At 51.6% G+C, this 14507-nt stretch overlaps 4 protein-coding genes across 4 annotated transcripts; 3 read left to right on the top strand and 1 right to left on the bottom strand.

Moving 5' to 3' along the window:
• Positions 1-22: 22 nt before the first annotated feature.
• On the bottom strand, positions 23-508 carry T069G_05444 (uncharacterized protein; the record flags this gene model as incomplete). The annotated part of the gene is made up of 1 exon (XM_056172654.1): positions 23-508. The coding sequence occupies one exon, from the start codon at positions 506-508 to the stop codon at positions 23-25; it is 486 nt and encodes a 161-aa protein (XP_056029512.1).
• Positions 509-1576: 1068 nt separating this feature from the next.
• Positions 1577-2497, top strand: T069G_05443 (histidine biosynthesis protein domain-containing protein; the record flags this gene model as incomplete). Its single annotated transcript, XM_056172653.1, has 3 exons — positions 1577-1876; positions 1955-2141; positions 2208-2497. 3 exons carry the CDS (start codon positions 1577-1579, stop codon positions 2495-2497), a joined length of 777 nt encoding a protein of 258 aa, XP_056029511.1.
• A 1818-nt stretch (positions 2498-4315) lies between these two features.
• On the top strand, positions 4316-9166 carry T069G_05442 (cell division protein anillin domain-containing protein; the record flags this gene model as incomplete). Its single annotated transcript, XM_056172652.1, has 8 exons — positions 4316-4330; positions 4416-4568; positions 4641-6883; positions 6944-7337; positions 7479-7827; positions 7883-8212; positions 8264-8613; positions 8702-9166. 8 exons carry the CDS (start codon positions 4316-4318, stop codon positions 9164-9166), a joined length of 4299 nt encoding a protein of 1432 aa, XP_056029510.1.
• Positions 9167-10310: 1144 nt separating this feature from the next.
• T069G_05441 (type of WD40 repeat domain-containing protein) lies at positions 10311-12628 on the top strand (the record flags this gene model as incomplete). Its single annotated transcript, XM_056172651.1, has 8 exons — positions 10311-10344; positions 10421-10509; positions 10583-10725; positions 10844-10990; positions 11082-11503; positions 11566-11602; positions 11682-11796; positions 11855-12628. The coding sequence occupies 8 exons, from the start codon at positions 10311-10313 to the stop codon at positions 12626-12628; spliced, it is 1761 nt and encodes a 586-aa protein (XP_056029509.1).
• Positions 12629-14507: the final 1879 nt, after the last annotated feature.

Genomic DNA, 14507 nt, shown 5'->3' with positions numbered 1-14507 from the left:
GCTACGGGTAAATTTCCTTTCACTACCTGAGGTAAAGAGCGTGAGCCTTGCCAATTTCGACAAAATCCCAAGCTGTTCCCGCCCCTTCTTCTGCCTTTTTCTCGACCAACGACTTGCCGTCCTCAGAGATGGCCACCTGCCACAGCTCCTCACCATGAATCGTCAAGAGCACATAGCCGCCGTCTTCATGCCTCTCTGTCATGAAGTGCTCATTAGATTTGTGATGCGGCATGCAAGCTTGTAGCGTTTTGCTCTGCCCCTTATACCCAAGGTACGAGCCGGAGACGACGTTGCGGAAGCCGTACCAGCCGGATTTCTTGACGCATTTCCACAGCCATCCTTGTGCAGCGAACTGGTCTTCCACGAGTACCAGATCGCCGAAGAAGAGCGTGATTATGCGGTGTGGCTTTTGCTTCTCCCGAATCATGAAAAACTTGTCGGCTTTGGGATGGTGCTCTACCGACTGAATGGTGAGGATGTCGTCTTTGATGTGGACGGGGTCTGACATTGTGGAGGGGGTGGGCGTGTGACACTCGTCTGCCGAACTGGTGGTGATGATTGAGGCGGTGTCCCAGGTGCTTTCGTTCATTATCCAAAAGTCTTCATTAGGGGTTGACGAAGTTGCAAAAAGGCGTTGTGGTGGTCCAGGGATGTGGTCGTATGTGCATATGCGTGAAGTGGTTCATGTTCGTTGAGGGAGGGGAGATTACGTAGAAAGGAAGCTTACCTTTGCAGATAGCTAAAATACTGGGCGTCAGTCACTGTGGTATGGAGGCCTACAAACCGCAAACGGCGTGGCTGAGTGGGCAGGTTTCTATTGGCGGGAAGCTTGTGAGTTGGCTTGAAGTTATTGGTTATCATTTGCTCGAACTTGCAGCGGCTTGAGGCTTCAATAATATGCTATGAGCATTCTAAAGTAGTTGAAGAACTTGTTCAGGTTTACCCATGCATTTCTTGCTTCTATAGAGTTACAGAGGGAAGAAATTCAGGGTAGCGAGTATCAATGTTGTACTTGGATGCACCTATTCCGTTGACAGCCATGCTGATAAGACAGTAGTTCATGTGATAGGGCGGAAAGGTTTGTTATTGTTACACCACACGACTTTGTTATCTTTGAGATGGATAACGCCTCGAAACACACAACTCATGAAGAAAGTAAACAAAAAGTTGTTGGTGTGGAGAACTAAAGGACAACTCTGGGATACGGCTAGCACACGAATACACTACCAAATACCCTAGAATCAACAAATCGCCTCTAATTACGGAGCAGCCAAGCAATTGAGTGGCTACTACAGGCAATCTGAAGCAAAATACTGATGTAAACTACACCAATCAAATCTTGGGAATATATTTAATGCTGTCACAAATAAAGAAACCCGATACAATCTTCAGACGTTAATCGAGAACAGTAAATGCCGATGTTTGCTTTAGTGCCGTGAAACTGGTGGCGTCACATCATCCACAACACTAACAGCCCCACAAGGCGGATAGCGGGCAAGATCTTTGAAAAGAGTCATAAAACTTGCAATTCTCAAATCGCAATTGTCGCTCTTGTGAATCCGGGGCTCGCATCGCCATGACGCGCTTTCGTCCCTGCATTGACCTGCATGCCGGCCAGGTGAAGCAGATTGTCGGCGGCACCCTGGACAGCTCATCCGAGGCCCTTCAGACAAACCACGTATCGCAGCATCCGGCGGAGTATTTTGCGCAGCTGTACAGGGACAATGAGCTTGAGGGCGCTCATGTGATTATGCTGGGCGGGGGAAACGATGGCGCTGCGAAACAGGCTCTGCAGGCATGGCCTGGAAGACTCCAAGTGGGAGGCGGCATCAAGGATACGAATGCAAAGGAGTGGATTGATGCGGGAGCAGAAAAGGTATAGAATAGACGGCCCCCTGTGTGTTACGTCAACCAAAATCGTCTCGAGGTGCTAACCCGGATGCTCCTTCGTTAGGTCATCATCACGTCCTATCTCTTCCCGGATGGCCATTTCAGCCAGCAGAGACTGGATGCTGTTCTCGGGGCTCTAGGAGGAGACAAGGCGAAGCTGGTCATTGATCTCAGCTGTCGCCGTCAGGGGGAGAAATGGTTTGTTGCCATGAACAAGTGGCAGACGCTGACAGACATGGAAATCAATCAAGGTTAGTCCTAGTAATCAATCCCTTGGTAATTTTGATTACGGGCTCATTTTTATTAAACATCTGCAGAGTCAATAAAGTTGCTGGAGCCCTACTGCTCAGAGTTTCTCATCCACGCTGCGGACAATGAAGGGCTGCAAAGGGGGATTGACGAGAAGCTTGTTGAGCGTCTGGCAGAGTGGTGCTCTATTCCGGTCACATATGCCGGCGGAGGTCGGCAATTGGAGGATTTAGAAACGGTCAAGAGGCTGAGCCGGGGTAAAGTCGATCTCACGATAGGGAGTGCTTTGGATTGTTTCGGCGGGACGGGCGTCAAGTTTGATGATTGCGTGCAGTGGAATAGGAGCCAGGGGGTCTGAGGAGAAGAAAAACCAGTCCGTTTGTTGACATAAAAAAGAAACCGACCCCAAAAAATCCATGGATAAGAAATGGCCCGACGCTAAGGGACCGCCAGTGTGGATGGAGACTTATGTTATGTTGTGTTGCAATGTGCTGTGCAGGTTACCGTCATAAAAATAGAGTTTACCACCCTGGATCAAACAAGATTGTCCATCTGCTGGCCCTCAGGTAGGACTGGAGTAAATGGGCCTAAAGCCTGGGTTCGTTGAGTTGGTTGAGCCCTACGGGATCGGGGTGGATCAAAGGAGGTCATGCTCCGTATATACGAGTCCACGTACATACACAAATTGGGTTGTAAGACACAAATGCGCACATCTTTGATAACGCAGCCAGGGCCTGGAAATTTGCTGGCTCAAGCGTCCTTCACAAAACCCAGGTCCTTTCTCTCGGTAACCATGGCGTTGCCGTGTTTCACAATCACCTGCAGGTAAGAGTGGCGATGATAATACCAATAAAGGAGTAGCACCAGCACCAGCACCCGTGAGATGAGAGCGCCGTTCATGCAAAGTAAACAAAAGAAAAGTAAACACCAGGATATGGGTCTGTCATGCATCCTCGAGCCTTGCATGAATCCACCGGCCGAAGGAAGAAAGGACAGAAAAGAAAGAAAAAAAGATGGATCACCGCTTAGCAGCAGCTAAGGGCCAAAAAAAGGCCAGAAGGAAAAAGAACAACATGGGCCATGGAGCAACGGAGTATTTATGAAAGTATGATGGCATCTATCGGAAACTGACCGCTTTGCATGTGTCTGATGACGACACGCAACAGGGCAGGCCGAATGCTTTGCAGGCCTCTAGCGCGAGATGCGGGTGCGAATAGCCTCTGCAAGTCTCTGCATCAAAGGCTGTACGTAAACGAATGGGTGCATCGTGCGGCGGAATCAGCCGAATCAGCGTCCTCAGACGGCCCAAACTCTGCTCGCCGTCTTATTGTTTGCATGCTGCCTCGTCTCAGACCCCTGCCGGCTGCCATGGCGACTCTTGCAGGTTCCAATGTTGAGTTTTTGGGGCTGCAAAGCTCCCCGTCGCTCATAGGGCGCTGGTACGAGCAGAGGCTCTGCTAGCTCCCGTTTCCCTTTGGCTGGGCTGCAAGCCGCCTGACGAGAGCCCTGTTGCAGCACGATTTAGCGCGCCTCCAACCCCTCCTCAGCTGCGATGTGCCCCGGAAGGCCCCCCAAAGCTAGGCAAAATAGTGTGCACCAGCAGCCGCGTTGCCACGACAACCCCTGGCACATTGAGGGGCCCGTGTTTTGTTTTGCGTTAGGCCAATCACGCTGCCCGACGGCGGTGCATTTGCTGCTTCCATGTTCCCTTAAACACTCCCGACCTGCAAATGAATAGGCCCCCCTTCTCTGAACCTCGCCAAGTTGTCATCGTTTGATATCGATTTTGGATGCCAACGATCGAGTCGACTTTACGACTCCGAGGCAGTTTTTTTTTATTTCCTTTTTCTTTTTTTTAACTGACATACTGAAGAGAACAGAGTTAACCCGGCGAACATTCTGATATTCTCGCGCCCCCTTTCCCTTTTCCCCCTCTCTCCTTGTTCAATTCCAAACGTTCGTTTTCGAGGCTGCCGTCCCCAACCTTAGCCTCCCTTTTATTTATATATACCCTTTGCGACAAAAATAAAGGAATACACACGACGCCGGCAAGTCGTTTTGCATTCCTCGCTCGAGTCACATCAACCTCTTTGCGCTGATCGGCCCTACGCGCTGATGCGTCAAACGTCCTAGCCCAACCCGAGTGCAAGGATTAGCCAGACCAGTTTCGATCGATATGTCATCTGAACCGGTACGCCCAACGTGGCCCCCAAACTTGGCCCCCGACACGAGAGGCAGCAGAAAAAAAATACTAACCTCCAACCTCTTCTCTCCAGGTGCACCCATTGCGCATCGCCAAGGGCACGCCAGGCTCGTCACCAGCTAAATCGCCCAACGCCGCTCCCCAGCCCCGCCCCCTATCTGAACTTTCTCCCACGGAAAGGAGACGCAATTCTCCTAGCTGGAACAACCAAATGTCTCCTACCAAGGTTTGTGGAATGCTTAGCGACATTGTGTTTGGTGATGTCTCGCGCTGACATGGGGTGTGTGCGTTTTTTTAGAAGTCGACTCAAAACAGCGGCAATGATTCGTCTCCATTCCAGAACTCGCCCGCCGACTCGGTGACATCGCCGCGAGTGTTTTGGCAAAATCGCAATTCGGAGAACATGTACGGCAACGGCTCGCCCTCTCCGACCCGGCGCTCATCGATCGAGCGTCTCCAGAAAGCTTCCCGCGTCAAGAACAGCAACATCAAGGCACTTGAGCAGAAGCAGGAATATGACCCAACCCGAGTTCCTCAGATCGAGAGACCTCTAGCCAAGGTCCAGAGCACATACGGTTTGCCGGTAGGCTCCCCCGGCCCTTACTACGCTGATGGCGACAAGTCCATTGCTGCACCTGCACCCATGAGTCCAACAAAGTCAGATTCTGGTCCCAGTACGCCCAGAGGGCCCAGCAAAGACCAGGCTTCACCCACCAAATCCTCACTTTCGCCATCCAAATTCAAGAGCAGCTTCGACCATGAGACGGGCACGTGGTCTGCAGATGCATCTGCCATGGACGGCTCTCCTAGCGGCCGCCCCTCGCATCGGCACACGAAGAGCGTGACGTTCGACAATGCGCCGCCCCAGATCAACGAGTATGAGATGGCCACTCCGGATCTCTCTTCTATTGGAACAAATTCGCGCGAGGGCAGCTATGACTCGATGGATGAGGACGAGGAGGAAGACGAGGATCTTCTCTACGATCCCAATCACATGGGCGGCCACGATGATGAGAGTTTCGATGCATCTCTGGAGGACACAGACAAGACGCCAGTCGTCGGCCCCGATGATTGGGCCAAAGACAACTCTTTGATGAACCACGAGCATGAGGATTATGATGGAAGCCCCATGCCTGAAGGGGGTCTGGGAGGAAGCAGTTCGGGGCGCCTATCCATCGGCTCGGTCGCAGAAAATCGCCCTCTTCCCCCTCTTCCAGGAAGTCATGTCAGAAGCCAGTCTACCGGCTCTGTGCCCTCATCTCCTGCGCTCTCTCAGGATCCGGAGAAGATGAGTGGTTCTCACAGAAGCCTACCTGTCCCACCTCCAGCCTCAGCCACAAAGTCCGATATCGAAGACTTCATCAGCGGCAAGATGTCACTTGAGGAAAGACTCAAGCTCATGATGATGTCTGATGACAGCAGCGGTAAGACCGCTGCCGAACAACAGCGCGAGCGACGTCTTCGCCGAAGTTCTGGTCGCAGTCGTAGCTCACTGTCCCGTGATGACACGCTCAACACGGCTGATGGCCACGATAGCCAAATCGCCCTCGACATCCACAAAGATGAAGAGGCCGAGGTCCATGAAGAGGAAGACAATCTCGGCGACATGTCCGGACTGGGAGACTATCAGCTGCCGCAGCCCATCTCTAGGGAGTCCATCATGAAGCGTGTCAACGGGAGCAAGATATTGTCGGATCCCGAATCAGAGTACAACTTTTCTTCGCCGCCGGGGAGTCCCCTTCGAGACCAACACTTTCCTCTTGACCCCGATGTTCCCATTCCGTCCACTGAGGACTCTCTGCTGGATGACGAGGACGACGAAGACGATGAAGAAGATGGTTCTTATGATGATGAAGAAGAAGGCGACGGCCCTTATGATGAGGACGACCCCGTGGAGAGCAGCGTGATTATTCATCGGGTTATTCATGAGGACGATTCCGAGCTCGACATGTACGATTCCGAATACGATGACGAATATGACGACGAGTCTCACTTCGAATCTGACGATGACTTGGATGCTTCGGGCTCTCATTATGGGGGTGATGACAGCCAATCTACGGAGTCTGGGCTTAGGACTGAGCCTACTGAGAACACCGTGGAAGACCCAGCCAAGGAACCTGCCAAGGAACCTGCCAAGGAGATTGTCACAGAGCTTGTCAAGGAGCTTGTCGACGAGCCTGCCAAGGAATCTGTCAAGGAGTCTGTGGAAGAATTGTCGCCTCCGGAGCATGATGTTAGCGAAGAGGCGCTGACTCCTCGTGCCGTCTCTCCGGCAGGGACTGAAGATGAAACACAAACCGAGGCTGAATCTAGTATGGTCAGCGAATCAGCACTCTCGGTTTCTGATCTATCATCGGACGCCACTCCTGAAGCTACACTGGACATATCTTCGTTTGACCCTTCTATGCTTTCGGGTTCCGAGCTTGAACCAGCCGCTCTTGAATTCAATCGTGAATTGCCAGAGGCGACAGACTCAGAGGGAGAGCACGACGTATCGCCAAAAGTATCAACTGAAATCCTCCGAAACAAGACTCCAGAGAAGTTGGTCCCCAAACCTGAATACGACGGTACCGGCTGGGGCGACGATTCATACGCAGACAGATCGGAAGATAGATCGGAAACTCCCGACTCTGTCATCCATAACCCCGTATCTGATGAAGAGGAGATTGTCCGCAAAGAATCCCCTGAGATTCCCGAGCGGCTTGCAACTATCAAGTCCTCTGGTTCCAAGTTGAAGACGAGGATTTCCAATACGCCTTCGGATATCGTGGCTATGCGGGAGGCTCGTAGGCACGTCAGTGGTGAAATACCTAGTGTTCCATCGATCCCAAGCAAGCATCGCGCGCTCATGTCAAGAGATGGCAACGATGCTGAGTTTAGCAACGACAGTTTCCTGGCCCGGCACCCAAGCTTTAAGAACAAGAGCCTGACATTGGACCTGGACATGGGCCTCAGCTTGGATAAAGACTTTGAACGAGTCATTGAAACGCAAAAGGTAGCTTTTAGTCGCCCCTATTCTCACACAGCACAGATAACCACCAACCACAACCACTCTTCACCTCGACAAGTGTCAGGGAAGCAGCACACTTCACCAGATAAGAATCAACTCGATGCTAATATTACCTCTCGTTCTCAGCGCGGATATCTCATGCGACAAAACACCAAACTCGTCTCTGCCAGCGACAAGGATGCCGAGGATCCTTGGAAAGCACGATCTGCTAACAACTCACCCATCAAGTCGAGCCGGCCGCAGTCGTGGACTGTGGAACCCTGGAACAGCCAAACTCGTCGCAGTATTCGAAAGGGCCAGCCGATATTAAGCCCCGTTCCACCATTGCCGGGCCAGGAGAGCAATTCGACCGCTCTGAACAAGGTTGTTGAGGAAGATTACAGTGTTGATGCGGCCGGCCCCGATGCGGGTGAGAGAGGCCGCCTGTTTGTCAAGGTCATTGGTGTCAAGGACCTTGACCTGCCAATTCCAAAGAGTAAGAATTCTTCTTTTTCTAAAATGTCAGCCGGATCTAACTTTTTGTTTCTTAGATGAGCGCAGCTGGTTCAGCCTCACTCTCGACAACGGTGTCCACTGTGTGACGACAGCTTGGCTGGAGCTGGCTCGCAATGCACCAATCGGGCAAGAATTCGAACTTGTCGTGCCCAACGACCTCGAGTTCCAGCTCACACTGAACGTTAAGCTAGAGAAGCCCACGTACTCCCATGTCCAGCCTGCAGCAGTCAAGATGACAAAACCCAAGTCATCCACTTTCAGCAGGGTGTTTGCATCACCCAAGAAGCGCAAGGAGCTTGAGCTTCGACAAAGGGCAGAGGAAGAGCGGTTTGCGCTGCAGCAAAAGGAAGCGCTGGCACAAAAGCGTAAGGATGCTGGCTCGGCCTATGAGCTCCTTTCACCATTGGCTGCTGAAGATGGAAGCTTTGCTCGAGCTTACATCTCCCTGAAGGAGCACGAAAACCGATGCTTCGGTCGCCCGTACACAGTCGAAGTTATCTGCTTCAACGAGTGGGCCACCGAGGAAGAGAGTTTTGCCTCCACCATCAAGAGCAAACGAGGCAACGCTGCTGGCATTCTCAGAAAGGCGCCGTACAATATCGGGAAGCTGGAGCTTCAGCTTCTCTTTGTACCGCGCCCCAAGAACGTTACGGATGATGACATGCCCAAGAGCATGAATTCATGCATTCGGGAGCTCAAAGCTGCGGAAGAGAGGCTTGCCCGTAACTGGGAGGGTGTTCTGAGCCAGCAGGGTGGTGACTGTCCTGTAAGTTGATGTTCCAACTTTTTTCTTCTTCCATATTCTCTTTGCCCCCCACCCTTATGCTCTAGTTTTGGCTAACCTATTGAATCAGTACTGGCGCCGCCGATACTTTAAGCTTGTTGGCACAAAGCTGACTGCATACCATGAGGCTACTCGCCAGCCCCGAGCGACGATTAATCTTTCCAACGCCAAACGTTTAATTGACGATCGTCGAACATTGATGGAGAAAGAGACAACGGGCAAGGGAGGCAAACGCCGCAGGTCCGCCTTTGCAGAAGAAGAAGAGGGGTACATGTTTGTTGAGGAGGGTTTCCGCATCCGGTTCAACAATGGCGAGGTGATTGATTTCTACGCCGACTCTGGTGAGGACAAGGAAGGCTGGATGAAGGCCCTTTCCGACGTCATTGGCCGTGGTGATGCCGGATTGGAAGAGGATCCCAGTGGGCCCCGGTCGCGGGCCAAGTGGTGCGAGCTTGTCTTCAAGCACGAAGAGCAAATTCGACGCCGAACGGATAGCCGGAGAGTGCACTCACGGACAAGGAGCACGTTCAACTAAAAAGCGGATGGGCAAGGCGCCAACTTGAGATGTACTTGCTATGTTATGAATACGTGTTGGATTATGGAGTATGACCGACGAAGTCGTGGCGGGGGGGACGGCGCATTTTTTCTCTCTTGCTATTACAGACACATTCATTGGCGTTGCCGGTGGTTTTCTTTGCGTTTATTTTTCTTCTTCATTGCTGCTGTTGGCCTCTCATTTTCATTTTTTTTCTCTTCTTTACATTCTACTTTTTTCTTCATTGTTTGCTGTTTTGATTCCACAGCTGTTGCGACAAAAGATCGCCTGTACGTATGGATTTTGATTTGTACTAAAAACGTTTTTATAGCAAGTATAATGAGACCAACGCAGCCAATGCGCAGTTCCTTGATGCAAAATTTGGAGTAGCTGTAACTGTAGTAGTATCTAGTAGTAATCGTTTCGCATGATGTATAGCCCCTCTCTCCTCGTTCGTTTCTAGAGAGTGAATGAATGGGCGCACGGGTGTAGAAAGTAAAAGGGGGTTCGGTATCAGGAAAGGGGTTATTATCATGCATGTATTTTAAGAGGATGAGCATGCTTGCTCCTTTAACACCCTGCCTGTTTCTTTCAGTGTGTATATTGTATGTATTAAATATTGTATATTGTAAACTATATGAAGCTATTCCCAAGCTTCTTGTATGCTTTGCCGTAAACAAGGCATAGAGCATAGCAACTACGACATACATACAGCAGCAAAACCCCTTTTGTAGACCAACGTCATTTGCTTTGTTTCCTTAATCTTACAAGGTCCCCTTTGCATTCAAGCTGAGACACGTGACCCTTGCGCCATCTCGCATTGATGCCCGCGTTAATTGAGCCTTGGGAGCGCTGACGGCAGCACCAAAAAGCGGGCTGGTGGGGTCCAGCTGGCGAGGCGCAGCGGGCCCTTTCAGTGGGCTTAGAAGCTCTGGGGGGGTCCTTTTGGGGGGGTCCTTCGGGGGGGCATCGTCACCTGGAACGGGGATTGTGAAGCACCTGGACTTCTGCTTCCTCCATCTTCAGCACCCTCAAACCCTCAGCTGTTCTTCCAAAGCGCAAGCCCGCAAAGCCCTCCATCTCTCTCTCCTGCCTCTTCTCTTCTCCCTTCTCCCCCAGATCTCGTTCGCCAGAGGACGCCACAATGGCTGGTCGATTCGTCCGGGCGTCCAAGTACCGTAAGGTCTCTCCCCAGGCGCGAGCCGCATTTCACTGACTGGCGCTGACGACGACGACGAGGCTGACGGACTACAGGACACATCTTTGGCAAGCCCACGAAGAAGGAGTTCTGCTACGACAACCTGCGCATCAGCCGGAATGCCTGGGACACAAACCTGGTAAAGGTACGGACGGCGTCGAGACGCGACATGCGACAAACTTGGGATACGGGTTGCTGATCAAAGAGCTGTAACTTAGGCCAACGCCGAGTACCTGTCGGTCAATTGGGATTCCTCTGGAGGCGGCGCTTTTGCTGTCATCCCTCTCAACGAGAAGGGAAAGGCACCTGACCAGATTCCTCTGTTCCGCGGACACACGGCGACTGTGCTCGATACTGACTGGTGAGCTTTGCCTCTATGAAACCTTCCCCCCTATTTCGGGTTGCCTTTTAGCAAACACCCCTTGTCAACCTGCCTTTCGCTCAGAGGGTTTGGGTCGCTGACTTGTCTTATCGCCAAGGAACCCGTTCAACGACCGCATCATCGCCTCGGCTTCGGAGGACGGAAAGGTCTTCATCTGGGAGGTCCCTCAGGACTTTACGCTCTACACGGATGCCGAGGTCATCCCCGATGTATCGCCGGTCAGCAAGCTGGGAGGCCACACGAGGTAGGCGACTGCCCTTTCGATTTCGATGCGTGATCCATGCTTCTGAAGCAGAAGGAATAATTACAACACCATACTGACTAGCTCGCAATAGAAAAGTCGGGCAGGTCCTGTTTAACCCCGCGGCCGATAACATCCTCGCCTCTGCCTCGGGCGACTTCACAATCAAGCTCTGGGACATCGGCACCGGCCAGAACCACTTGACTCTCCCCCACGGCGACATCGTACAGAGTCTGTCATGGAACGCGAGCGGCGATCTCCTTGTCACGACGTCGCGAGACAAGAAGATCCGAGTGTGGGACGTCCGCCAGGAGAAGCCTGTGCACGAGTACGCGGGCCACACAGGCGCCAAGAACAGCAGAGCAGTCTGGCTGGGCGAACACAACCGCTTCGCCACGACTGGTTTCTCCAAGATGAGCGAGCGCCAGATTGCCTTGTGGGAGCCTGGCCGCAGCGATCCCATCGGAGGATTCACTCATCTGGATGCCATTTCCGGTGTCTGCATGCCGTTCTGGGGTTCGTTCATGTCAACACTCCTCCAAGTCGCGCTGATCAGGTCGCTGACATGTGATTTATAGATGACGGTTCCAACTGCCTCTACCTTGCTGGCAAGGGGTAAGCTCTCTCTCCTTCCTTCGCCTCTATGGGTTACCATCTTGTGATTACTGTGTGCAGCTACTGACCAGCTTTACAGTGATGGCAACATCCGCTACTACGAGTACGAGAACGACAAGTTTGAGTACCTGAGCGAGTACAAGTCTGTCGATCCCCAGCGAGGTATCGCCTTTATTCCGCGACGCGGTATCAACGTCAGTATTTCAGCGACTCGTGGGTGTTACTTTGACAGCCCCGGCTAACCCATCCCAGGTTCACGAGAACGAGGTCATGCGCGCCTTCAAGACAGTAAACGACAACTACATCGAGCCCATCTCCTTCACTGTGCCTCGAAGAGCAGAGACCTTCCAGGCAGACATCTTCCCCCCCGCCGTAGGCCTTCGTCCCGCCGTCAGCGCCAAGGAGTGGCTCGATGGCAAGACTGGACTCCCGGCCAAGATTGATTTGGAGAGTGTCTATGAGGGAACTGCTCCTAAGGAGGTTGCTGCAGACTACCAGCCACCCGCTCCCGTAGTGGCCCCCAAGGTCGAGCCCAAGAAGGAGGAGCCCAAGGAAGAGCCCAAGCCGGTTGTGCGAGCCCCGCCTCCTAGTGTCAGTGACCAGAAGAGCTCCATTGCCGCCATGGCCAACAAGTTCCAGGACGACGAAGAGGAGGAGCCCAAGCAGGAGGAGCCATCCAGCTTTGACGAAGAGGTCAAGCCTGTTCAGCGAGCACCTCTGCCTATCCGATCCGAACCGAAGCCGGCAACTCCTCCAGCCGCCTCACCCGCCCCAGCTCCTGTCAAGCCCGTATCCTCCGTTCCAGCTCCTACCCCCGCCGCGGCTTCCAGTGATCCTACAACCTCCCTGAGCGAGATTAAGGAGCTTATTGAGAACCAGACCAAGGTGATTAGTGCGCAAAACGACCAGATTGGCCTCTTGACGTCCGAGGTCGAATCACTCAAGAAACGGCTTGGATCGGGATCCCAGGACCAGAGCGAGCGAATCAGGCAGCTCGAGCTAGAACTAGAAGAGGCACGATCCTAGATCCGTGTCTAGTACAGCAGTAGTATCACGGCCTTTACCTATCCAGATTTGTTTACCCTTTTGTTCTAAGAAAAGCTTTGTGTGCGCGTGCGTGTGTGTTGTCGTCTCATCGAGAGCCTGGAGTCTAAGGGGCGTGGGAAAGACGGGAACGGGAGGATCTTGGAAAAAAAGAAAGAAAGCAAAGAGCCATTCCTGAGAAGGGAAAAAAGCAAATGAGAGAAAAAGCAAAAAAATCAGTTGATGTAAGGGGGTGGGAGTGGTTGGTTTGATGCAAGGGCAAGGCAGCTGAGCTGTTGTTGGTTTTCCTGTTTATTTGTTTGTTTGTTTTTTTCTGACGGAAAAGAAAACGAAACGAAAACGTTGTAATTAGTTCAACTTGCATTTATCTGTCTGTCTGTCTGTATGTGTTGGAGCCAAAGACTTCTTCATATTTTGCTTTTTTCTCGTTTCTTTTTAGCTTTTTCTTTTTATTGATTCGAGCAGCTCGGCTTGTTTTATTTCATCTTACTACATCCCGTTGTACCTATCCAAGGATTATGTCCTGGGGTTTTCGCTTAAAACTTGTTTTTTTTTCATCTTACTATTTCCTTTCTTTTTGTGCTTCTTGAACGGTATACGATGGTGTTGTTTTCTCGTCTTGTTATCTCGGGACTTTTGTATCCGCGGTGCAGCCTTGCTTTTTTTTTTCCCCAGCCGTATTTTCATCATTATTGTAGTAGACACGGTTGGTAGTCCTTTTCAAGAGGTGATGATGAAATTTCCATGTGACTTGTGATGAGTAACAAAAGCCAGGGATGATCAACGAGGCTGTACAGAATCCCTACTCATGCTTTTGTGTCGGGACTCACGGGGAATCGAGAAGTGACCAGCATACGAAGTACAGAAACAGACAATCCGCACTTATCCGCCAGACTAGACTCGTCTAGAGACGTTGATCGTATTCTTCTCATGTATACGTATGTTCATTTTGATGTCCTTGGTTTTTCTGCAGTCCGTCTGGCACTGTATATGGTGAGTTGTATAATATGATACATCCATCGGTTATATAGTTACAAGCATCTACAGGCATCATCCTTCCTGTAGAAGCGTATGAGTATTGAATCTCGAGGTCTGATTTGCGAGGTCGTATTAGCACGACGTCGTGAGTCCTCACCATCACAAGCCACAACCGACTCTTTTCCTTGCTTTTCATCTTTCCTTTTTTTCATTGCGTAAGCAAGGCAAGCTCTCTGCATTCAGGGCTTGTAAATGCAACGCCATCATCCATGGACCATCCAAGCACGCCGCTTACAACGTGCATATGCGAAATTGAAGCTACCCTACAAGATCCTCCAAACAAGCCGGATCTGCAAGGGCAATTTCCACGGCCTGGGTAGAATCAGGCCATTTCCCCAGCGATCCTGTTGTCTCCCGCAGTTGGTCTGAATTTCGCCTGGGACCGCGGGAATTACAGGTAACAAAAGCACGGACAGCTCAACCACCCCCGGTTCCCTGTCAAAGGCGAAGGAACAGACGTCCAGTTGCCGCGGCTGTGACCTTGTAATCGCATCACGGGGGTGTCATTGCTTGTTCCCTCTCTCTTTTCTCACATCTCTCATAGCTCGTAACTCGCAGGCCTCCATCGCCGGGGGAACCGGGTGTGACAAATCACAATTTTCAACGCTCACCAGCAGACGCCAAATCATGATATCAGCCCTATTTCGTAAACCGTCCCTTAGATAGCTTTACTGGGTACGTACTCCGTGCCCAGCTTTTGTTCCTATTCTTAGAGACGAACGGAATGCTTTATCTGAAACCCAGACATCGGACGTACTCCCTTATGACTTTGCCCTGGTAGTTGACCGAAGCGGCTGAATGGCAAGAGGAGAAAGCGTGAGGC

Source organism: Trichoderma breve, chromosome 3, assembly GCF_028502605.1.
Source record: "Trichoderma breve strain T069 chromosome 3, whole genome shotgun sequence".
Classification (NCBI taxonomy): Eukaryota; Fungi; Ascomycota; class Sordariomycetes; order Hypocreales; family Hypocreaceae; genus Trichoderma; species Trichoderma breve.
This window is presented reverse-complemented; position numbering and strand designations above follow the sequence as displayed.